Source organism: Anopheles coustani, chromosome 2 (genome assembly GCF_943734705.1).
Source record: "Anopheles coustani chromosome 2, idAnoCousDA_361_x.2, whole genome shotgun sequence".
In the NCBI taxonomy this organism is placed as follows: Eukaryota; Metazoa; Arthropoda; class Insecta; order Diptera; family Culicidae; genus Anopheles; species Anopheles coustani.
In genome coordinates this window covers 71,081,718-71,106,090 of record NC_071289.1, presented here as the reverse complement: position 1 = coordinate 71,106,090, position 24,373 = coordinate 71,081,718, and the positions used below count along the sequence as shown (strand labels likewise).

The following is a 24,373-nucleotide window of genomic DNA, read 5'->3' as shown; positions in this document are numbered from 1 at the left end:
GTCCGACATTGTAGTTCTTCATGAGAAAACAGCAACCAAAATGATTAAATTTCCTTCATGGTCAAACAATTAAAGAAAAACCAAAGATGCGCATCTAGGGATGTACGTTACTTATAAGGTAGTATGCGTAAATATTCCAAATTTACCTTGCCTCCTGTACGGTTGCAAAGGAAAGCAGTATATTGCTGCTCACTCTCGCTGCAGTAGTTTTTTTCGCATTTTGCCGAAGCTAATCCGCACACCTCGTCTGCGCGTTAGCCGCGCCCGAAGAACGCGCAGACGACGTGTGCACACCCCTGTAGATGTGTTGAACCTGGTTAATGGGAGCGTTTTATTGGGATGTCCGACAGAGAGGGATTAGTTCATCCAACTCTTAAGTTCTTCTGTTTCAGAGATCGTTTCGCTCGTATAAAACATTTGACATTTGATTGTATTTCAATTAAACTCTTCTCACTTGGTCTATCTTAAATTATAAGTTAAGACGTAATTTAAAAAGTAATAGAGCTCGTCAAACAGGATAGTTTGTAATCATATGTAATCGTTTGTAAATAGATAAATTTTCACATGAAATTGTCTAAATATATTAAAACAAAATTGTTGCTTGACTGATACATTTCACAATGCATGAAATTTTTTTTTTAAATCAGATTATTGCCAAACCTAAAAATCGATGAGTTTCCATTAAAAAGAATAATAAAGTTTTTCTAAATCTATTCGAAAAAGGAAATCACACATATCTAGCGATGTCGGTATGAAACGAGTTACAATAAGGATACAAAGGTTGTTCAATATGATATAATGATATAATGCTGCAAGACGTTTTGGTGGCACGTGATGTTGAGAGTTCTAATATATGTGCGCTAAACCCTACCATCTAATATCTTAATCTGAAGTACTCATGGCCAAATCCCGGTGTGTCGTATCCTATAAAATATAAATTTAATAAATTTCGCTTCTCAAAGAACCCCATACCGGGGCTTAGGGCAGCAGTATCGTAGACTTCCGTTTCATTTAATGGCGTATATAAATATTCAACGTGACTCGATCCATCCGTTGGCGACGTTGTTCCCGTCCCGGTATGGTGCAAAAATCTAAAATAATCTTCGAACGAGATCAACCTTCTTCGAGCAGATTCCGAGAGACTAGAATGCACTCCAATCGAATCGTTTTAAGTAGAATTTATTGACATCACCCAACACCTTCCGCCAGCGTCGAGCGGCGCTGTCGTGTTTGGCTCGGTTTGGGTGGCTTACCATCCTCGCCGCAGACACTCCACAAGGAAAACAAACAAACACACACACACACAAACGCGCAGAAGCCCGCCACCATTTATGTCCTAAACGAGCACATCGAGTACAGCGGACTAATATTTTACCATCGATTACCATAATTGTGTACCCGATGCCTGTATGAGTGTACGACGGAAAAAGGATTTCGACTTCAGAAAAAGCAGAGCCTTAGGGAGATAGTGACAGAAGGAAAGGAAGAAAAGAGTGAGAAAGAGAAGAAACCATAAACACACGGGATGCTTTCAAGGGTGAGAAAAGTTCTTTAAACAACAAACGCTCGTCTCGGCGCGTTGCTTTCGGAAGGATGGCTGCTTCCGGTGTCTTCAGATGACTCTCCAGAGTATGCCGCCGATGGCAGAGATGAAAGAAAATAAAGAGACAACTCTCAGCTTCGCTTACCGAGACATCACACGAGCGGCAAAAATCGTATACAATATTCGATCGATCCGAAGGCCAGGCTTTTATCCGATATCATCAAACGCATTTTCTACGTGATGTTTCGGTTTCGCTTCTTATTTTCGAACCTTTGGGGTTGTCCACAAAGTCCGCTGGCGTAAAACCCGGTCGGCCACGGGCCTCCCACACCCGGATGGCTTTATTAAATGCAGCAATAGTGCCTCCACGACCAGATGGAGGCGTTTGGTTTTAACGATGGCTTCCTAATGGGACACATTAAACGGCTCATTATGCTCAGTCCGAGGGCATTCGATAAGGTTGCGTGGCGAGATATTAAATGGTTTCGGCTTAGGGAACGCAGTGGGAGGTTAGGATCTGCCCTTCCGGAACGTCCACTGGCCCCGTTTGCTGGAACTCCCCTGATTTGGCGAACGCTTCATTAAATCTTTCCAGCGAAGATGCAGGGCGAAGCGAAGAAAAAGTAATGCACCCGAAAAACCAATCGGCCACGATTTCATTTTTCCGGTTGTTTCTTTTTTTCTCTCGTTACAGGCCTACGATAGCCGGCAGCTGATGGTGACCGTGTTCGTGTGCCTGTGGGGTGCCCGCCTTTCCGGCTATCTGCTCTATCGGATCGTGAAAATCGGACGCGACAAGCAGTTCGAGGACAATCGGCGCAATGTGATCCGATTCGCCGTCTTCTGGACGTTCCAGGTGAGTGCCTCGGTCGGTGTCTTCGTACCACTAACGAATGTATGTGTGTGTGTGTGTGTGTTTTTTTTTCTCATTTTACTTCATTCTTCACCCCTCCTCGTCTCGCCGAATGGAACGCTCAACCTTCTTGTGCGTCAATGCAAGGACGAAAACTGACAGTACACGACGTTGCAGGAGGGTTTACGAATCAATGAACCGTTTTATGTGACATTCATTGTGTCGATAAGAGACGGGAGCGGTTTTCCCCACCGCCTCGTCCTTCCTTCCTCGCGTCAACCGTGCAATCGGATCCAATTTGTAAATGGTACCGTTAGTCGCTGTTTGCACATTGTACTAAGAAAGCGATAAATGCTGCCCCGACACCCCGTTGGCCGACCCCGAACGGACACGGCCATACTGCCGAAAGTCAAACACACACACACACCACCATCGGCGACTGGCGCTGAAACAGTTGGACAAGTGGAGCGGACGGGCGATTCCTAATGGACAGCAGTTGATGTTCTTTAATAGCATTACGATTGTGGCAGGACAGGGAAGTATCTGCCGAACAGTAGGTACATATTTTAAAGCGTAATGTTGCCTAGTGCCACGTTCGTGTAGCGAAATATGGTCGGCTGGACCGTTTGCACAGTGCGGCCCATCTAACGGCAATCTAATTATCCATAAAATGATCAAATTAATTCTTCGCTTTGACCGTAAAGGCCAACCAAGAGATTCGTCCAGTTCAAAGTGGCGTGTGTTTACGTGTGAGTGAGTGTGTGTTCCCAACTTCCGCTTGCTAACTGGATGGGGTCAATTAATGTTTTCATAAGTTGTCTATGCAAAAGTATGCTAATGAGGTTTGATGTTTGGCTTCCACGGTTCGATAGATCTCCTCGATGCGAGTTGAAATTAATTGAATTTTGCTTTTCGATCGATATTGGTCATGCATATTGGAAGAGTAATAATTTGATTCCAAAACGTTGTCTGAGGAACATTTCATGACCCTTAATATTTAGGGCGTACTGCACTATGTTTTAACTAGAGAAATCATTAAAGGTATCAAAAGCGAGCTGAATCAGTTTGCATTTCGAAGTTAGTCATTAATGGCCTTATCACACTGGTCACCAATGGTGGCATGGAAAAAGCACTGGATTGTCAAACGACCATCGAAAACGAATGACATTGGAATGGCTGGGGGTCCGTTGGTGAATGAGCTTACCCGTATCACCGAGCTGTCATTGTGTGGAGTTTGGTGTATCTGGCATGTTAAGCTTGATTTGAAAGTGATTCATGTTTTTTAGTTTTATTAATAATCAATGATAAGCATAATAAGATTATAAAATTTCGGTATTTTAATCTTAAACTGCCGAAAACCGCATGAACCGAAAGTGAATTATATAAACTTCCACTCCCAGGTGGCCTGCCTTATCACACTACCAAGAGGCACCATTATGTCAAACTGGATGCCAAAACCAAATTTTGACAGTTCGGTGGCTTTGCAAAGCCACCATTGGTGACCAGTGTGATAAGGACATAAAACTGTGAAGAATTCTAATACCACATCTTTATGATTGCCTTGATCTTATGATGAACTGTCAGCAACGCGCATTTATATGAATCTTCAGCGTATAAACCTAGGTTTTGCATTTATATTGACCTAGTTTTACAACAACTCGATGTTGTTAAAATGTAGAATCTAGCAGAATCATACAAACAACATATTTGGAAAATGCAACTTGACAGAGATGTTTGTTCGAACATTAAAAATAAAACGCAATTTTCCGCCATTCATCTTTGATTCAAATGAATGATGAACACGTTTTTTTGACTATGGTTTTCTATGATCTTCGTGTTCTATTTACCCTGCACAACCATTTATAATATATTTAAAAATGTAAACTCGCAAAATTATTGATCAAAACCAGACAGTTTTGTTTCACATAGGAAACATAAAACGGGTACATCCTTTTGATGTTCCTTTCTCGGGGAACGATTTTAGTGATCAAAGACTGGTTTGTTTAGAAAATTGCACCCCTAAATGAACAAATCCATCCCAAAACTTTCACCTGACGGGTAGTCGATATTGAACCGGCAAACACACTCCGTCCTCCCACGGTACCATCTCCTGTTTACCTCTCTTTCTTCCGGACACCTGCCGAGCGATAAATTATTTCGCTCTGGTCGCGATTGTTTCCATTCCCTAATTTAGCTGATTTGTAGTCTCCGGTGTTGGCAACTGTTGTTCGGGCGATCAGACAAACGTACATGCGCTGGGCCATTTCTGAGGCTGAAATATGAACCATCGGCAAAGTATTAAGTTTCATGCAAATGAACCAGAACAACCAAGCAGCAAAACATGATACTCTGAGAAACAGGATTACGGTAGGACGGGACGAGTTGCTTCATCGGAATCTAGTACTTCTCTTGCCGGCGTTTGCGCTGGAATGTTACTGATTGAAAGATAACGAGCTTCCAAGAGGAAGAAAGGTGCGAAAAGCAGCCGGCACACTGTTCGGTCACGCAAACATAACTCCCCGTGCCGCCAGTGGGAGTGAAGGGCTCAAAGTGCCAGTGCATAAATAATGTTCCACCCGCCCCCGAAAGAGCGAGTAATTACCGCTGGAAAATCCAGACCGAACGTGCGTGCATCCCCGGCGCACGTGTTCGATATAGACATAGGCACTACTATGCCTTCACGGACACACCGAGTATGGAAACAGTATGGTAAAAGTCATAACCCAAGCGAAACTTTCCTCCAAATGCACTGCAACCCCTTTTGCGTTTCCCTACCGGATGCAGTTCATGCCGGGCTGTAATTCACCGGGTTTTCACTGCCTAGGCTCGGAACGGGTCGGAAAAACGCGACCAGTCGCTGCTGGTGAGCGGAAAGTCTAATGCATTTTGCGTCGATGGGGATCCCTTATCCCTTGATGTTTTCCATTAGCGGGTACATTAAACTTTAATGAAAATAAATAGCACTGACCCGCATCGATGCCACCCACGGATAAGGGCTTTGATAGATTTCCTTCGGCTTGGAAGAGTTTTAAATGTGGCGTAATTAAACGCGTTCATGGACTTTTGCTGCAAAATTGCATTTTATGGTGCAATCAAATCATGAACAGGTGCATGAGCAAATTGTAATAAAAGCTCGAAATTATTTCGTTTCATACTAATATCGTAGTCCGGCAATTAATTTCAAATGACAAAATAACACTAAAATTTTGCTCAGACAACAACGACAACGAATTTTCACAGGATTTTGGGAGACACGTTGAACTTTTCTCGGGGACTTTTTTGTTTACCATGTTATTGAATATCATTCACAAAATTATCTGAAAAGGATCATATTTTAACATATTATTTTTATTAGTATTATGATTATGATTTTTACTTAACAATACAAAAAGTTGACGTTTTTCCACGCCAAAAATATTCATAGAATCAGCTTACCTGTTCATATTGTTATCCTTGTATTGTAGCTACTGTTGCATATATTACGGCGTATAGAATATTTTATGGAAACATGGCAGCTACCTTTTCATACCATGCAATATGTTCAAAAAATCACCTTATAAAAGACCCCAAACTTTGTCGTGCACCCAATTCGCTGGCGGCCTCGTACAACCGAGCAACAAATAAAGTAATTATCTGTGCAACGTTGAGGAGGACTTTTTTCTTCCAATTCCATCAGCTAATCGATCAAAGTGGCACGCAACGGAGAAACTTTTCCTCGATATAATAAAAAAATGCACTTATATCAGGTGTATATGTGTGTGTGTGTGTGTGTATGTGTTTCCACAAGCAGCAGGAAAGAGAGAAAAGAAAATTAACAATAACAGCGCCAGAAAACTTTCACTTCGCTTTCCGATAATGCCTCCCGCACGTGCTAGGAATAATTATGCCCTAATGTCCGTTTGGGGCTAAACACAGTGTCGTTTAAATGCAAAAAGAAACTTTTCCTCCAATCACCGGGGACCGGACTGGGGGGAAGTTTTGCACGCAAGAATCAAAACTTTGCCGACCATGTCAATTCCAACTGTAGCAAGGGAAGAGGGCGGTGAGGAAGACGCAATTCCGCTTGGTTTATGTTGGCGAAGAATGCATAAACAAAAACTGAACCAACGGGAAGTGGCAAGCGATAGGTCCGGCAAGCGGGAATGGTGGCAAAAACCGAAAGCGAAAAACAAAACTCATCCAAATTATTAGATTTTCACATTAAAGCGTAAAGTACCCGGTTTTTGTTGATGCTCCCTTCTTTTTCTTGCCATTTCTGATCGTAACGGCCGCAAAAACAGAATCCTTACTCTAATTAATAATCTCCTCCATCGTGCGTTTGGGTTTCGCTTTCATTTTGTCCATTCGTCACGCCTCCACTGCTGCCTCGTTTCTCATGTCAATGTTTTGTACCTTCCGCTTTCTTTCTCGGCAGGCCGTCTGGGTGTTCGTCGTGTCGCTGCCAGTCATCATCATCAACTCACCGCGGCACTCGTTCCCGAAGGCGCCCAAGACGATGACGACGCTCGATTCGGCCGGCACGGGCATGTTCGTCACGGGTTTGCTAGCGGAAACGTACGCCGACCTGCAGAAGTTCTCCTTCCGCCAGGACCCGATCAACCAGGGCAAGTTCTGCAACGATGGTAAGTGACGAGCAAAAGCCCTCCCCCTACCGCACATACTTTGGCCACCTCCGTTGACTCCGGTGATGAGAAGGATTTAAATTTAATCGTGCACGTGCGCACACACACTCGCTTTCCCATGGCCCAAGATCAGCGCCTTTTTTTTCTTCCTATCACTCCTTCCTTGAAACTCACCTTGAAAAGTTCAAAAGCGGACTCATCCGACCGCCTAAATCGGCCCGGTACCTTCCCCGTATCGTATCCGGCGGATCGGGAGGGACCTTCATTACCGCGCCATCAACTTGGCGACCCGAAAGTCCGGGACCCGGAGAAGATAGTGCACCGAACGAAACACTTACTTCGCCACTCGGGTGTAACCTTCGGTTTAATGTTTCCTCACGGCCTTCATTAGGCGTTCATCGCTTTCCCTTTTTCGCCCGCGGAAGGTCGGTGAGAGTTTAGTAGTCAGCCTGTGCTCGCCCTTTCCGCCTTCCTATTTCGAGCCATTAATCTTCCGTCGTTACCGTAAACTCGACTCCCGCTCCGCGCCAGCTCGAGGGTGGCCGTCATTGGAGACGCGATAGCACCAGCGGTACATGGATGAGACACTGTTTGAGACCGTTTGCGGCATTATGAGCGTGTTATGGCGTTGACAAATTTATGCTCACCATTCACCACCGCTGCTCACAGCTTTCGTGTTGGATAGACGGGGAAGGAAAAAATGCTTAAGACCGAGGAAAATGAGAGCCCCAAACCTAAAACCCGGGGTCATTAGAGATCTTCTGGTGTCGTGCACGTTGCTCACATCGACGAAGCTGTATGATGAGGAGCACTTTTCTTACATTCTTTACGCTTCCTTCCTTAACGCGACGCTGCCCTATCTGCCGGTCGTGAAGGAATGTGAAGACTCGGCTCGGGCCGGAAACCGCTCGCTGGCACGTGACCACCAACGTTGGGACGTTGGTTGTCTACATTTGACTGGATGCGCCCTATGATGTACTTTTCATTGTCCTTAACCCTTCGAAGCACAATAGAAATGTTTGAGTAAATACTAAACTAGTGGATACCTCTTTAGTTTTGTGTCGTAATTTTTGTTTTTATAGTTTCTAAATAGAGAAACATATTAGACATATGTAGTATGCGTTCTTGAGTTTGTGCGAATATTTGTGTTTTATTTTTGGTACGAGAATTCAGAGTTTTTCTTTTAGATTTTTTACATGCTTCCCTTCTTATGGATATTTAGTGAAACGTGTAAAAATATCTTGAATTTCGAGAATATCAATTTATACGATTTACTAAAGTTCTTTTCAATTTTATATAAACTTGTATTCGTATGATTGCTTTGATTGCAACCATGATTGTTTTCTTTGTTTTCATTTTCCTGATTAATTGTACTTATGCATAGTTGATACTTTCGATCTAGGAGTATTTGTTGGTCTACTATATCTTGTCTATTCAACTTGTTTTTTTTTTAATTTTTTTGAACGTTTCTTTTTTCTTAGTTCTTAGTTTCCCATTTTTTTCACTTAGTAGTACTTTTCAACAAAAATAAGCTTACGCAGACAAAAATAATTGTTCTTTGATTATTTCTGGTCGGTGGAATCGAAGTAATTTTTTTTGTTTGAAAACTTATCTTTTCATGTACTTATGAAAAATATAAAATAATATGTTTCTTACGTCGATAAGGAGTCTGTAATTTAATCAAAAACGAAAGTTATTTCGCATGCCGTGTCCATCTCTCAGCCCTCCAAGGGTTAATATACTTTTCACTCAGTTAAGCTTCGGTGACCGACCGGCTCTTTTGCATAGCCTCGAGTGCTTTTGAACTCGCGATAAAGGAACTATCGCCAATTTTTCTTGTCCAATTTTCCCACGAAATAAACCCCGAACAACCTACGCGCACCGCCATTCGAGGCGCGATGGTTAATTGGTTTTTGTGTTCTCTCTTTTGTTTTGTATTTTAATTTTTCATCACATTATTCATCGCTCGCACGAAAGATGGCACCTACCGAAAATGGTTGCTCTTGCCCTGTTCTGACGGAAAGCCGGAGTGTCCGATGTCCTTGGGGAAAGGGGGGTCCCAGGGGTGGGTACTTTATTTTATTATTGAGTCTCGTCCCCGTTCGGAGTGTTTTTTCGCTTCCATTTTGTCTGCCACTCACTTCATTGCCCGCCCAAACGGATGGGCACGAAGAGTGCGGTTACGTGCGTGAATTTTAATACCCACCGAAACCGATGGTTGGTCCCAAACGTTCGGGAGGGAAACAAAACCGCTGATGAGCGCTTGCACTTCCGAAGAAGGAGTAAAAAGAAAAAAAAACCAAACACGAACCCGCTTACGAATGCAGCGCCGCGTGCGTCCCATTACCTCGGTGATGGATAAATGTGACCAATTTGCCAAATGAGATCACTTCTGTCGAACGGGACACCCGACGCCCGCCGATTGGTAACTTTATTGGCCACCACGAAAGGGGTTTTATTTTGCAATTTAACGCGTGATATTTCATGCGAAACCGCGCTGGAACGGATCGGAAGTTGCTGGAAGAGATGCGAGCGGTTATCATGCTCTTGTCTGTGGAGTCATAAAGTGGTTGAAGTATCCCCATCAAAGGGTATTGAGTGGGGAATTTTATTTGTTTTCTTTTATTTCCATATGGTTATGAAAAGACATACTTTTTATATTGAGACGTAATTCCACAATCTGGGAAATAAGCTTTCGGTGGGAAATAAGCTACTCATGATTTTGTAGACACCATGATTTCAGCTCTCATACAGCCCCTTATACCATCATCCATTATCCGAAAGATCATACCCCTTAATCGGGGGGTGAATTTGCATCAGCTTACTTTCCGCTGCCATTCGTCAAACCAGTCTGCAGCAAGGCTTACATGCTCAGCAGAGCTGCTGGGAAATTGTTTGCGAACTACATAATAGGATGCGCCACATTGGACTTGCTCAAAGTAATACCTCGGTCTGGTTCGGCAGAAGCATACACCCACCTGTGCGTCTAGAAGGTGAACGCATAAATCCCTGGGTTTATCTTCCTTCTTTTCTTCTAAGAGCCGGCCGTTGGAGGCACCGGAATGCGGGCGTTCTCGGAACAACAAACCCATCTCTCGGTCGCTGCCCGAAAACTTCCAGCCCAAGCGGATCAGCCTCGCCGGGGACAGTCGCCGATGGGTAGCGTTGGGTGGGTGGGTGGGTGGTGGACCCCACGCAAACATCGTTCCGAAAATATTAGAACCGTAATACGTCAATGCTAAATTTACGTACGAATCGTACGTCGATTTTTCTTTTTTTTACCTTATGCGTACCCGTGAAGATACCGCTTTCTGAGGTTTTTCCAAACCCTTTTCCCCGCCCTACCGTCCGCCCCGCTCAACTTCCTCCGGTGGATCAATATTTACCATTCGCTAGCATCTCTCGCATACTAATCGGATTACCGAAACCGGAATGGGCGGTGACGAAGGTGGAGAGAGGGGGAAGAGTTTTCCATCCTCCCCCCCCCTCCCTCTCCGGTTGGTCGGAAGTGAGCGAGGTTTTCTCGAAATGATTCGTCTGCTCAGGCTGTATCAGCTGGGTTTTCTTACCGGTTCGGCTTTTGTTTCTCTCATCCGGTGATTTTGATGCCTTGAAATGTTGTCACTGCACGAACGAACGAAGTACACAATTTGGAGTCGAGAAAAATGTATATATAAACAACACATTTTTCCCAACCGAAAATGTTCAGGACAAAATGTAAATACGAGCTCGCAGTTTGTTGATCAAATTTAGATATATAATAAATGATCTTCCTGCTAGAATAACGTTTGACGTATGGAATTCCCATCGAAATGGAAAAGGAAGTTTATTCGAGTTGAAAATTGAACCTAAACTTGATTATTGATATGAAATTTGAATATTTCTTCGGCTTCATGCTATTTCTAGCGTATAGGAACAGGATGACAGCTATCGATAGATTATGAAGAAGATGGCGGGGTAGAGTATTTTCCAACACGCTTATCCCATTTTCAAAACGGAAACATCCGAGACCATCTCACCGAGATTGTGTTTCCCGAGCGCGATAAATCAACAAATCAATCCTCATCAAAGCTTATCATGGATGGATGGAAAGTGTCGCTTACCGAAGGGAGCGAGCAACGTTGACACTCAATGTACCGTAATGATAGTGAGTGAACCCCACCACATTCATTCACCATATGAATCGACAAACTACCATTCCTGCCACTAACCCATTAGCGGGAGAAACTTCAAACCCCAAAGCCGCACACCTCAAAGGGTTGACACTAACGAGCGGTGCAGATTTTAAACGATTATGCTGTCAGTCAGGGTCAAGAGAAAATCTTCCGATTCGTGCGCCCGAGACTCGGTGTCGTTTAGCGTCGATGGGAAGATACCCGATGGGATTGGCACCGATCACCCATCGAGAGGGTGGGATTTGTAAGCGAATAATTGGTCCGACGCTGTGCGCGTTATCTTGATGACCTTCTCGTGGGAAATACTCTCACATTACGCAAGCAACGCTTTAACGGCACAGTTTAATTTCTTTCATAGAGTAGAAGTGGCGCAGCTTTAAAGATTAAAAGAACAATTCAATGGCATGTGAATATGATGGATATATGCGAACACAGAAAATAAATTCTAGTTTCTTTTTTTCTGCTTCCATATCACGCAACTAATGGAAAAATTATGTACTTTAAATGAATTTAAATTTTCTCACCAAGCAACCTTCTTACTAAAAGCTTCGGTTCGGTTATGTTGCTTATTAGCTCATACCCTTTCTTGGAAGAGGAAATAGTTTATTTCCTGAGGCTAATGGATTTATTTGGAACTGAAATAGAAAACAGACGGAAATGGAATGTCATACGGAAAACCTTGGCGCCTACGACTGCATTCTTATTACGATAATGGCAACAATGTTGCATGTCTCTGTGTGGTTATAGTGGAATCAAACCTCTTTTGTCGGACGAGGGTAAATAAATGCTGAATGAAATGACTTCTACTCGGTGTCACAATAGAGTATGAAACTTAAATATGATACTAAGTTTAAAAGAATGTAATGTCGAGACTGGCAGATTGTCATATTATCACGTTCAAATTTTGCTAGAGATATTCTTTTAGCTATCATAAAATGAATGTTTTAAGATTAGGATAGACGACAAAGAGTTTTTCATCGCCACTAACATTATTAGCGATTCCATCTTGCACACAGCATTTACATCCGATACGACAACGGAAATAATGTGTTACACATGGAAATGGAAAATTTGCAACAACGACCGTACCCCCGACGGACGTGAAAATGGGAAACCTATTCCGTATGTCATGCCAATCGATCAGGCCACGAAAGCCGATAAATGGGAGAAAATTGCCACCCGGCCAGCGTTCTATGATCTCGTCCAAAAAACAACCGGGCACACCTGGCCAGCGCGCTATGTTGTCCTCGTCCGTTCGCCTAATCGGATCACGTCCTTCCGTTGTTGGCCTTGCCCGGAATCGCCAATTGCAGAGCCCATTTGAGGTGCTTATTGAGGCACGAAATTTCGTCCGGATGAATGTCCGGCACGGTGGCATCGTGCCAAGTTGTGTGGTTTATGCTGTGTGCAGCTCGCCTATTCCACGGAAAGATGGACCCGGTTCCTATCCTCTTTTGGCATTCTTTATTATTTTGTGTTCGTTTTTGTTTTCATCCATTTTCGTTGATTCCCGGAGGTTGAAGAAGGTTGAAACCATTGCAAGTTCCCTTTTTTTCCATCGTCTCCCGGAGTTCCGACGACAATGACCGACGGCGAGTGATAAATGGTTCGTTGGAGGCGGAAGCTTGGGTGGCTGGAGGAGGCTGGCAGTCTGTTTACTTTTGCCATTTGTGTCCAACGCAAACACCATCATTCAGGCCACGGCTGATGGCCATTAGATTGCAAGCGATCAAATTCCCTCCCAGCATGTTTTGATGCTTTTCAAAATGTACACATAAACTCCTTCTTCCAAGCGCCGTCCGTTCCACGTGTAGATACAAAAAGCTAGTGTGTTTCCTCCCGAAATATCGTTGCGTTGGCTTTTGTACACGTTCCCACTCCGGGGTCCGGGGGAAGGAAGTTTGCTGTAAAATTTGTCTCTGTCGAGCAGCCAAATATTGATAGTTGTCAAATGTACCTAGTTGGAGATTTTTATCCGTACGCGTGTTTGATTTACGAGTCCAGTGCCAGAAGGACTCCGAACAACACACTCGAAAAGGAGGAAGGAGAAAGATTGACGATATATTTGCTGCTCTCGTTGCTTTAGGGGTACCATTTTCCGGGGATTCTCTTCCAGCGCTCGACGATGTTGTGGCACCGTGCACCGTAGATGGAAATAAATCGTTTAAATGCACCGAGCATCCCAAGTGGCCGGCTACCACCATGTCGTATGCCAGCTGCATAGCGTTGCAAATGTTCTTCTGCCTCTGTTTTCGAGCATGGTGGAAAGATACAACATGGATGCATGGTACGTTTGTAGCATCCATTGCATTCCATTGTATCGTCTTATTGGATGAAGAGGAGATCTGAGTCTTACCTAGGGTTTCGTTAAAGATTTCTTAATAGACATTCTTCAAGAAAATATTTTGTTTACATTGTTTTACGCTTAAGAATGCAATCAAAAGTGGTATATATGTGTGCCAAGATGTATGTACCTTTTCGGGGTTCGCTTTTTATTTTTATAATGCGATCGGTGAATATAAGGAGTTTTGTTAAGCGTGGAAGCTTAATACATGTTCTCTAAATTGATCTGCAACTTATTTTCCATAAAACAAGTGATATCAATATTAGATGTAGATATTGATGTAAATGATGGATCACTTATTCATAAAAAGCAGCAACAACCCATAATGAGGGAACGTGCCACTACTAAATGGTAGTATTTAGCTCAATTTGATAGGTATGCTGTACAGTTTGATTGCCATCTCCGTTTACCTTCCCCAATGCGCTGACGTAATTAAGATCCCACGCTCTCGATTACATATCGTGTATCAAATTTGTGGCCATGCGTCATACGACACCGGTGAAAGCCATTTTATTATTGCACACACCGATGCCGTGAGGGGAGCAATCATTAGCTCGAGTAAACACACGTAAATGCTTTCATGAGCAGAGCTAGACCACAACCGAGAGCCGATGCCGCACCGTCACTATCCCACCGCTCGCCCCCCGTCCTCCGGATGAAGCTCGATGCCGTGTGCATAATTATTTCATTAATCATGTACCCCAATTGGCCTCCTTCGTCAGCTGTGCCATGTGACCGTGATAGGACGTGGAACGAGAGAAAGAAAGAGTGAGTGAGAGGGCGAATGGAGCGTATCAAACGTATCATCCGATACCAAATGGCGATAATCCAACTAAATTGGCACTTTCCCGTTGCCACTTGTGTGTCTGCACGTGTATACCGGTGTTTTGCCGTGTCGGTTGGGTTCGATGGTGTTCTCCCACCCAACGGTTCCACTTATGGAACGTTGGGTGCACGTGCTGCCTGCACGATAGTTCGACGGCAGTAGTGAAACCAATCACGGGACGCTGGTACAGAGCGGATGGCATGGAAAGACGGAATGGTGTAGCTAATACTAGGAGTGACATAGGGAATGAGCGACTACATCCGCTTGTGGGTAAACCAATTCCTCCAACAACCGGGCGTTTCCACCGAGTCGATGGGGTACTGGGCGCCTCCACCTGGTCCATCAGGTACTGGGCGCCTCCATCGGTTCCATCAGCTACTGGGCGCCTCCATCGGTTCCATCAGGTACTGGGCGCCTCCATCGGTTCCATCAGCTACTGGGCGCCTCCACCAGAATCACGACCTACTGGGCGTCTCCATTAGTAACCACAAATCCGACTGGAACGAGTAGTATTGCTACGACTTGCACGCAACACGGCGAGTTCTGGTCGTCAAGGTAGAGTCGTGGTTGTCAATCGGCTGCGTACGATTTTAACGCTAACGGTGAAAGACCAATGTCATCATCCCTAAACCGTACGAGGGTAATCCCGGGAGGCTCGAACGGGATCATCCAACGCATTCTCCATATCCCGATGAAAATACATGATGTCAAGTGTCACGAACCGATGCGCTGACTTCTCGCAACCGACAATTTCGTCGCGTGTGTCATGGTCGATCTGCATCGAATAAATCATTCACTTGCAGAAGGGGTTCCGGGTTCGGGCTTACAACGATGGTGCGGTTGGTTTCCTGTCGACGAACAATCCACACTAACCGGACGAGGGTCAGCCTGGGGGGGAGGGATTGGGTGCGGTTTTTGCGGTGCGAACAATGTCGCCACCAATTCGACCCCGGGGAGACTACAATGTTCGCAAACGAAAGGCCTACGCTGTTCCGACCTCGTTGAGGTCGACAAAAGTTCGGTCGACTCAAATATCGGCAGCTTCCTTTTGCGACCACTCGTTCACTGGGTGAAAGAAATCTGTCAAGGGCAAGGAAAAATGGCCGGCCGGACCGGCTGAAGGCCATAGACACAAAAAGACGATAGCACAACCACAAATCGAACCACACTCGAGAATGGGTAAGAAAAACAAAACAGTCTTGCTCGTCAAGGTTGGAACGGAAACGAGCTTTCCATTGTGTCGGAGAATTGTAGATTGTTGGCTTCGGGCGGTCCCCGAAGCCCCCTAAATCTGGCCGCTACTGGTTCATGCATTCTCGAACGAGGCCAAGAACTTGAACCTCCGAATGATGGTACGAAAATAAATCAAAATTCAATCTCCTTTTTCACAGCAGGCCGAACTCGCAATGGCGAGAAGGCTGGGCGCAGGGAAAACATCCCTCGGCAGGATGGAGTTTGGTTAGCTACGGATGAATTATTTTCTCGTCCGAGGTGCCGATGGATGGTTCGTATCGATTGACGGAAATAGGAGGGGGATGAGCATTGAAATATTTGGATAAAGACATGGCGAAAATGTTTGAATCGGGCACAAATTGAAAATGACTGCAGATCTTCACAAGGATCTTCTTATGCAGCTGGAAATTCATTTGGTTAAATGACTGGTTTTCTTATATTACCTTTGAAAGAGAATATTCCTCAACGGAAGCATGACGTTCTTCAGTGTTTCTATGAGCAGGGGCTGTAATACAAAAAAGCATATAATCAACATAGTTTATTTAAATCTAATTTGACCCTTTTGGAAGGATGAAAAATTGGTTAATTTACATCTCTTCTCACTGGTTGCCTTTTTAATAACAAATGCATTCATCCCTTCCAACGAGAAAGTAATTACTTGACAGTAGCGAGCATTCTGCAACAAATCGCATTCGTTTTTGTATAAAAGCTTCGCACGAACGAACCGCTCACTCCAAAGTGATTTTTAATTATTTTGCAAGTGCCTAATTTTCCACTCCACGGCCCAACCTTTGCACGCTTCGGCAACCTTTTGCTAGCGGGTTTCTGCACTTTACGTCTTGGTTACCGACCGATCCCGTGCCCGTTTCCTCCGCCTTTCTTCGTAATTTCGTCGAGTCGAGCATAATTTAATGAAAGTTGCGGACAGTGAGCAGATCCCCCAGTGGAAGCTGGAAGACGCACGCTGTTTGCGTGCGCTTGGAGACGTCTGGAGATTCCCCGGCGTACCCGACATTCTTCCGCTTTTCGTTCATTCCCACGCTTCCACCACGGGGTACCAGAAGGGTTACATGGCAAAGGATAGAAGTCACGCAAACAGATTATGAGTCCGAACCGTAAAAGGAAACGAATGCTGAAAGCAGAAATTGCACGAAATGATCTGCTCGGTGAGCATAATAACAATCCACCGCAGTGCCCACATCCGGCCGGGGTTTTGCATCTGGGAGAAGGAAAAAGGGTTTTCCCGTGGGGACAGAACCACACACGACCTACCCCCGCCGGAGCGTCGCGAGTGCGAGAAACTCGGGCTCGACACGTGGAACCTTTCTGATCCGTCCCAGGATGTCTGAACGGCACAATTCATCCACGACACACACACACAAACAAACTCAGTAACAACCGGTGGGAAAAAGTGTCACACCCGAATCGGCCGGCCGGGAAACGGCAGGCTGGCTGCGTGTCACTGACACGGGAAAATTTTATACTCTACCAAAAGGATTCTCCCTATTCGCTGGCTGGGAATGTGGGAAAATTGTAGGAAAATACACAGTGTGGTATCCCGATAGGATCCGAGCGGGGACGGCAGAGTTGTGTAATGATATCATTATGAGCCCGGCGCACGGTGCACTCGAGCATTATTCCACTTGTGGGAAACGTTTCGTCGTTGTGCTGTAGATGCGTCACCTCCAGATGGTTGGTAGGTTGATTTCGAGACCCTTTTTCGTGCCACTCCAGGCTTGTGGAAGGATTGGGCGCAACGGATCGTCAATTGAAACCGGGAAATTTGATGCCCAGTCCGTAAAGGCGCAACGATGTTTTGAAATAACACACGGTTTCAATGTTTTTAAATAATTAAGCATTGAAAACATTGCGCATTTGAATGTGAATGAAGGTATATTTTTTCTGCTTGATTAATAAAAAATGTTCCTACGTTGGACTCACAAAATAGGAAGAATTCACAGGAGCTTATTAACCCATTCACAGTTTCGGGCAAGCGGATGGAATTTGTACTGCAGTTTTTTGTCGCACGTTTTGTTTCTACTTTCGTTGCGCGTCGTTTATTTCGAGTCTACCTGCTTAGTAAACACGTTCTAACATGTTTGTTAACTTTTGGTCATAAAATGAACACTAATCGATGCAATTGAACCAAATTTTCGCTTATTTTCGGGAAATTATTGCTAATAACTATAACAAATAACACACAAGCAAACTGACCATTATTTAATCAATAAAATCCCAACAAAACTAGGAAAATTTAATTTTTTCTTCGGTTCTAGACCAAAAACTACACAAAAATGTAAAAAACAGTGTGACAATTTTTTTAGCCAAATTCTCAACATGGCAGGACTGTGGAGGGGTTAAATATGAATGTAAAAATTCAACTAATACAAACACATTGTGTCATCATTATTATGTTTTGGAAGAAAATAATTGTTTGAGAGTTTGTCTTTCATTTTGTGAGATAGATTAGTATTTTCCTTGCAGAGACTCGAAATATTAAATGCTTTGCTAGACAAGGTTGTTTTTTTCAAACGCATTAAAAAAAAACAGTGGTAAAATTTTTCCACAAGTGTGACAATCTTTCCCGATTTTTGTTTTACTCTCCTCAAATCTTGGCTTTAATTTTGTCTCGTTTTCATAATCCTAATATGCTGATAGAATAACAGGTGATTTCAGTAAAATAAGATGAAAACTCACTCGTTAAATAAACAAATGTAAATTTTGGTACGAGCATCCTAATTTATGGTTGGGTATTAATTTTATTTTATATTTTTTTAAATGCCTTTTTCATAAAAGGAATAAAATCTGTCTTTTGAATGTCATTTCAACTATTAAGAATATGCTATGAATTAGCTTCATACTTTAAAAAATTGTCACTCATCCACTCAGATAATTAAGTGCTGGAGCTCTACATGGTCAAAAAAGGAACAAACAGTCAAGATTATGGTCATAATTCCTTGCAATAAACGAAAAGGCGGTGAAGCATCATCATAAAAGGACTCTTGAGTTTTATTTTTGATGAAAATTTAACAAAGTTGAATTGCGCGTCTCCCTCCCGAGGTAACGAACGGAGCCGAAACCGAAAAGTCTCTCGAGACGAACACTTGACGCGTGAGATGATTATTAAATTGGACGCCACTTTCTCGCCTATGCCCTTGGGTTATGTTTTTCGAACCTTTTTCCTGCCTTTTTGTTCATTCGCTTCGGCGTCGGAAATCATCTGGCAGAACCGTTCGATGGAAGTTTATGTGACTGTAATCGAATGACCGGTGATTTAAATTTTGTTACTCACACCAATCAACGCCGATGAGCTGTTTAAAGTTGACCCTTTAGTGGCTGGAATTGCTTGAATTGGCTTGAATTTCTCATGAATTTCTTCTCCCGCTGCCCGGCATCGAGGTGGCCCTTTTTTCTCGTTCTTGCCAGTTTTTGCCTTGCGGTTTTTCCTTGCTGTTGCCTTTAGGGTGTAACCTTATCTTCTATCCTCCTTTCTCTCATTTTCTCCACAGGCCTTTGGCGTATGTCGCGCCATCCGAACTACTTCGGCGAGATCGTTATCTGGTGGGGCATCTTCGTTATCTCGCTGAACGTCATCGAGGGCATCGAATGGGTCGCTATCCTGTCGCCGATCTTCACGACCCTCATCATCCTCTTCCTGTCCGGCATTCCGGTTCGGGAGCGATCGGCGGACGAGAAGTACCGGGAGTAAGTTTTTCAGAGGCGAAGTTTGAAAACCCATCATATAAAACCGCACACACGCCAGTCGAAACCCGATGAACCGACACTGTAGAGACAAAAACCCACACATAGGAACTAATCGGAAATGGGGAGAAACTAGGCGGTTTTGATAAGCGGCGGATGGGGTTCGATCCCGGCCGGGTACAAGGAAACGTGCCGGCATAAATATCATGTCGGCGTCCGGACGGAACGAAAGGGAAAATGGATGGCCTTTGGCGCCCTGCTGTCTGAGGATTTAATTTAACCTTCATTTCCCGGGGGCGGGCGCTTTCCCGGGCGGCACAGTAATAGGCAACGTTAGGGCGGCCTTGGATCCGATGACAGATTGACAATGACGGGCGATTTATGTTTTTCCTGTCACAAACTTTAACCCTCGCGAAGAGGTTTTTTTTTGTTACATCAGCGCAGAGAAGGATTCGTTAGATTAAGCGACCGTTAAGTGGCACGACACGGACCAAACATAGAAAACTTAAGCACGCAATGTTCTTGGTAATATAACATGGACGATAGGATTTTATTTATTTTGACTAATGCAAAATGACACGATGCCACCAAGTCTGTGAGCTTCAAGTAGCATCGCATAAACTCGACATAGTTGATTAATTTTGCAAAAACATGGACGTAGTTTTTAACGAAATATTTTTTTTGGAAACCTCCTTCTGTCGTGCTGAACTTTGGTTCTCACATCGACCTTCATTCGAACCTGTTCACTCCGGCTAAAGAAAGCAGATAAAATAATCCAATTATCGAAATCAAAAATGGGTTGTTTTCAAGTAATAGGGTCGTTTTCCCAGCTCCATTCAAAGGAACATTCCTTCTGTGCACTGCCAAACCGACTGTTTTGGTGCTAAAATGCTTCCAGAAAGAACCAAACAGCTTCTACGGGACGTAAACAAGCGGCGAAAAGCGCGAAAAGGTAAGGTACAATGTTAATGGTTGAAGCCCACTTTTCGATACGAAGAAGAACACCAGTTTTTGGATATTTCCCAATAAGCAGGAAAGGATAAAAACAGAGAAAGAGAGCGAGAGAGTGAAAGTTCTCGTTCGCGTGCGTAGCGCCAATCGAACGTTAACTGCTTTTTTCATGCTCCTTTGATGCTTTTCATGCTGCAGCCTGGTCACGCTAATCATACACACACACACGCGCGTACAAGCACACAAAGCGCCCAGGTTTTCGGTCACGTGGGAAACAACGAACGGAACGGGTCGTTAGACGAAATGGAAAACAATCGTACCGGGGGTTGTGAACTAAATGAACGGTTTAAGATTGACCCGATTAGCGTTGTTAATTAAATGTGACCGTTTGCTAGACCGCCGACGTCATGTAGAATAGAAAATGGCGCGAAGAAAAACACGGTTTGATTTATTGAATGTTTGTTTTCGTTCTGCTCCTGCCAGCGACTTGGAGTACCGGAAGTACAAGGCGTGCACGTCCCCGCTCATTCCGATCCCGCCCGCCATCTACGCCGAGGTGCCGCGGGCTCTCAAGTTCATCCTGTGCTGCGAGTTCCCGCTGTACGACTCGCTGGACAAGCGCCGCAAGGAGGATGGCCCGTTCGCGATGACGACCTCCATCTCGGTGGCACACTCGCACTCGACCCACACCTAGCAATCGGGTGGGATGGCCGCATCCGGCCACTACTACCACACGTACGTCGGGACGGGCGGGGTCGGCGGAGGAGGAGGAGCAGGAGGACCGGGAGGTGCTGTGATGGTGACCTCGGGAGCCTCGGGAGGCGCCACGTCCAAGGATCGCAACTCGATCGGACGCGTCGCCAGCTACTCCTCGAGTCAGAAGAGTGCCGGTAGTGTGGGGGGCGGTGTGGGGGTTGGTGCCTCCGGTGGTTGCAAGGAAAAGTCCTCGCAGCAGCAACAACAACAGCAGCAACAGTACTACTACCACCGTACCGCCAGCAGTAATAGCGACTGCGAGGACTCGATCGTGCCGGAGCGGATCACGTGCATCTCCGGGGCGGCACATCCGGCGCAGCAGCACCAGCAGCATCACCACTTCCACCACCACCATCACCACACGCACCAGCAGCAGCACTATCAGCAGTATCACCATCTGCCGCAGCAGCACCTGGAGAACCTGATCGGCGACGCCGGAACCGGTTTCGTGTCCGGCTCGGCCCAGATAACGACCATCTTGTGATCGTCCCGCAGCGGGGAGGAAGTCGCTTGCAGCCCGCACGGGACCGTCGAGGCCACTTCTGCCGCTTCCGAGGCTGCCTTGTTGTAGAACGGGACGCTTCCGCTCTCGTTCGGAATGTACATACTTTTTGGTGGAGTTTTTCGCCCCGCAGGTGCTGTGGCGAATCGCTTGGTTGGTAACGAAGGCAACTTCATCGGACAATCGGTTCAACAAGAGTACGTGCCGAGGATAAAAGTGGCAAATGGTTTTAATTTTTCCTTTTTTCCTGACTGTAAGATACAACTTTTGTTTTGGTTCGTTGAATCGACGCTCGTCTTGGTTACCACATGTTACGGTTTCTACTTATGACTATGAGTTAATGTTTCTTCATTTGAATTGACGCTGATTACAGTTAGCTTAGTCTTTATTTTTCCTGTGTTTATTTAAAATTATTTTCTTTATTTGAATTAAAAATCCCTATCGAAGCACTCGAAACGAATGTTAAAAATCGCTTCTGAAGTGCATTTCATTTTATTGGTTGACCTAATTTATTACATTTTAATGTTTGAATTAGTTGGTAAGAATTATTTGAAATAAAGCCGTTTTAAATAAAACTACTTTTCCCGTTTTCGAGCGTGCTCTTGTCGAATAGGAAATGAACGTTTGTGTTGCTCACTGGACACACGCTGGTTAAGTATTGCATTAAGTAGTTTTACATTAGAAAAAAAAAACCGAGTGGCCAACAGCACGTTGCTGTACAGAAATGTTGGCAAGTAATGTTAGTTGAAAATTCAAAATTCCAACTTTTCCAGTTCCTGTTCAGCGCATAATCGGTTCCATCTAGCCGTTTGAGTCGTAGCGTGCAAAACCTGTTTCAATCTTGCTTGCTATTTATAAGTCTAGATTAAGATTTAGTACACAATTATATATAAACATACACACTACATGTTTCAAACGGAAAGCAATTTGCTTCGTTAACAAAGCAAAGCCAATCGTATATATCTTATTTTGCGAAAGAAATCCGGCAAGATTTCTACAAAATTAAATATTTGATAAAACAGAGACACGTGGGCAGGAGGACTTCCAATGCGTAAAAGACAACAACAAGCAATCAACACGGCGTCGGTGTGGCATTCTCAACACCGTACTTCCGTTTCCGCACAAGTGCTTCACTTCCGTGGACCGAACTATTGTTCCTCTGCGCTGGAAGGTTGGTTTTTCGCAGTTAATGCAAACCCATTACTGCCATTCCGACAGTTCGTTTGAAATCAGCCACAGAACACTCATTCGAAAATCAGCAAACCCCTTCCGTGTACTGATCATGTGTTATTGTTGTTTTGTTTTTTGTATATTACAACATGATTCAGTACTGCAAGCGACCTCACAATTATCGCTTATTCTTCCAATTCCATCTACCCTTTTTTCTCCGGCTTTGGTTTGAAATGCTGCTCGTTAGCCGAAACGAAACGCAACAACAAGCAGTCGAAAGCACCAAAGTTTAGAAATCCTTTTCCGAAATTGCAATCAAAATCGTGGCACGAAAACGAGTGTTCCGCGGGTCAGGACATGCTTCGGTACATTCGAGTTGGCCGCTTGAAAGAGAAATTGAAAACATCAACATAAATCAACCCTAAACGGAATTAGTGTAAATGGAAAATAATACCGCTCAGAACAACACAGAAAGTGCTTAGCGAATCAAAGTGAGATTTTGAAAATAAACAAACATATTAAAACCATTTAAATATATCTGAACCACTATCCAATGTCAGATGTTGAAGGTACCGTTAAAATAAAACTGAACACATAAGGAAGTATACATCCAACAGGGCAAGGAAGTGGAAAAGAGAGAACGAGAATTTGCAAAAACAAAATTGAGCTCGTAGCATTAGGCATTAATCACACACTTTACCGTTAATACCAAATTGAAACACAGAGAAAGAGAAAAACCAGAAAAATTATAAAGTAGTTGAAAAGTGCTACATTTTTCACCGCTCGGGACGACAATTCTCTATTTAACCCATATCTATTTAATCCTTCGAACCCGATTTTTAGAAACATGTTTAACCAAAATCGAGCATTCCACGTTCCACCGGATTGAGGAAGTGAGCAGTGTTATTTATCTAACTCTTTTTCTACTACTGTCAACTTTTATCTATCCTATCCAACACATTTCCTCAACTATTTTACTCAACCGCTACACTAACCAAATGTACTACTTCGATCCGATATCAAGCCGGGAGTAAATGACCAGCAGGTAGATAAGATTGGTATAGACAAATACGATCGAAAAACAAGTAAATTATATAACAAACAAAATCACACAGAAAAACACCCTTTTACCATGTAATCCTTATCGAATTTTGGTGGTGTTCAGAAAATAATACAAAAGTAACACTCGTAGTGATTATCAAGAGACTAGTGGCTCGCCTGTAGTGAGAGTCGTTTCGTACTCTCTTTCGCACTTTTACCCTATCAAAACCGATTGTGTAATGGCATGAAAGGAATAAAAAAAAATCAAGAATATAACAATTTACCACCTGTTCGACCTTATAATCTTTGCTCAACCTTCCCGTTCAATGTCTTTGTAAGGAGTTTTAATTTTACATCGCACAAAACACCCGGGTAGCTCGCGTAAAAAGTTAATAGAAATCAGAACAAAAGGTATACATTCACGAAGGACCTCCGCTATTCATCAATACGAAAATGTCAATTTTTATCCCACTTATCAGAAGAATAGTAAAGCAAATGTTTAACGTCGAACGAATACCAAAAAAACCGTAAAACCACTCTCAGCATATAACCGCGAAGCACAAACATCCCACCCATTAGTCTATGAATACGAAATTTATTCGTGAAGAAATGAAGCAAAAAAAACACGGTAAAGTAGCGACCAGCAAACAAGAAA

At 43.9% G+C, this 24,373-nt stretch overlaps 2 protein-coding genes across 2 annotated transcripts in view; both read left to right on the top strand.

The window, feature by feature from the left end:
* The window catches only part of LOC131265539 (uncharacterized), a 42,006-nt gene extending 21,063 nt beyond the window's left edge, over nt 1-20,943 (top strand). The window contains exons 2-5 of the mRNA XM_058267822.1: nt 2,238-2,399; nt 6,811-7,018; nt 19,106-19,301; nt 20,733-20,943. Coding sequence (XP_058123805.1) covers nt 2,238-2,399; nt 6,811-7,018; nt 19,106-19,301; nt 20,733-20,943 — 777 coding nt within the window. The remainder of the gene's footprint in view (nt 1-2,237; nt 2,400-6,810; nt 7,019-19,105; nt 19,302-20,732) is intronic.
* A 12-nt stretch (nt 20,944-20,955) lies between these two features.
* On the top strand, nt 20,956-21,489 carry LOC131264937 (dachshund homolog 1-like). The gene is made up of 2 exons (XM_058267200.1): nt 20,956-21,309; nt 21,376-21,489. Exons 1-2 carry the CDS (start codon nt 20,956-20,958, stop codon nt 21,487-21,489), a joined length of 468 nt encoding a protein of 155 aa, XP_058123183.1.
* Nucleotides 21,490-24,373: the final 2,884 nt, after the last annotated feature.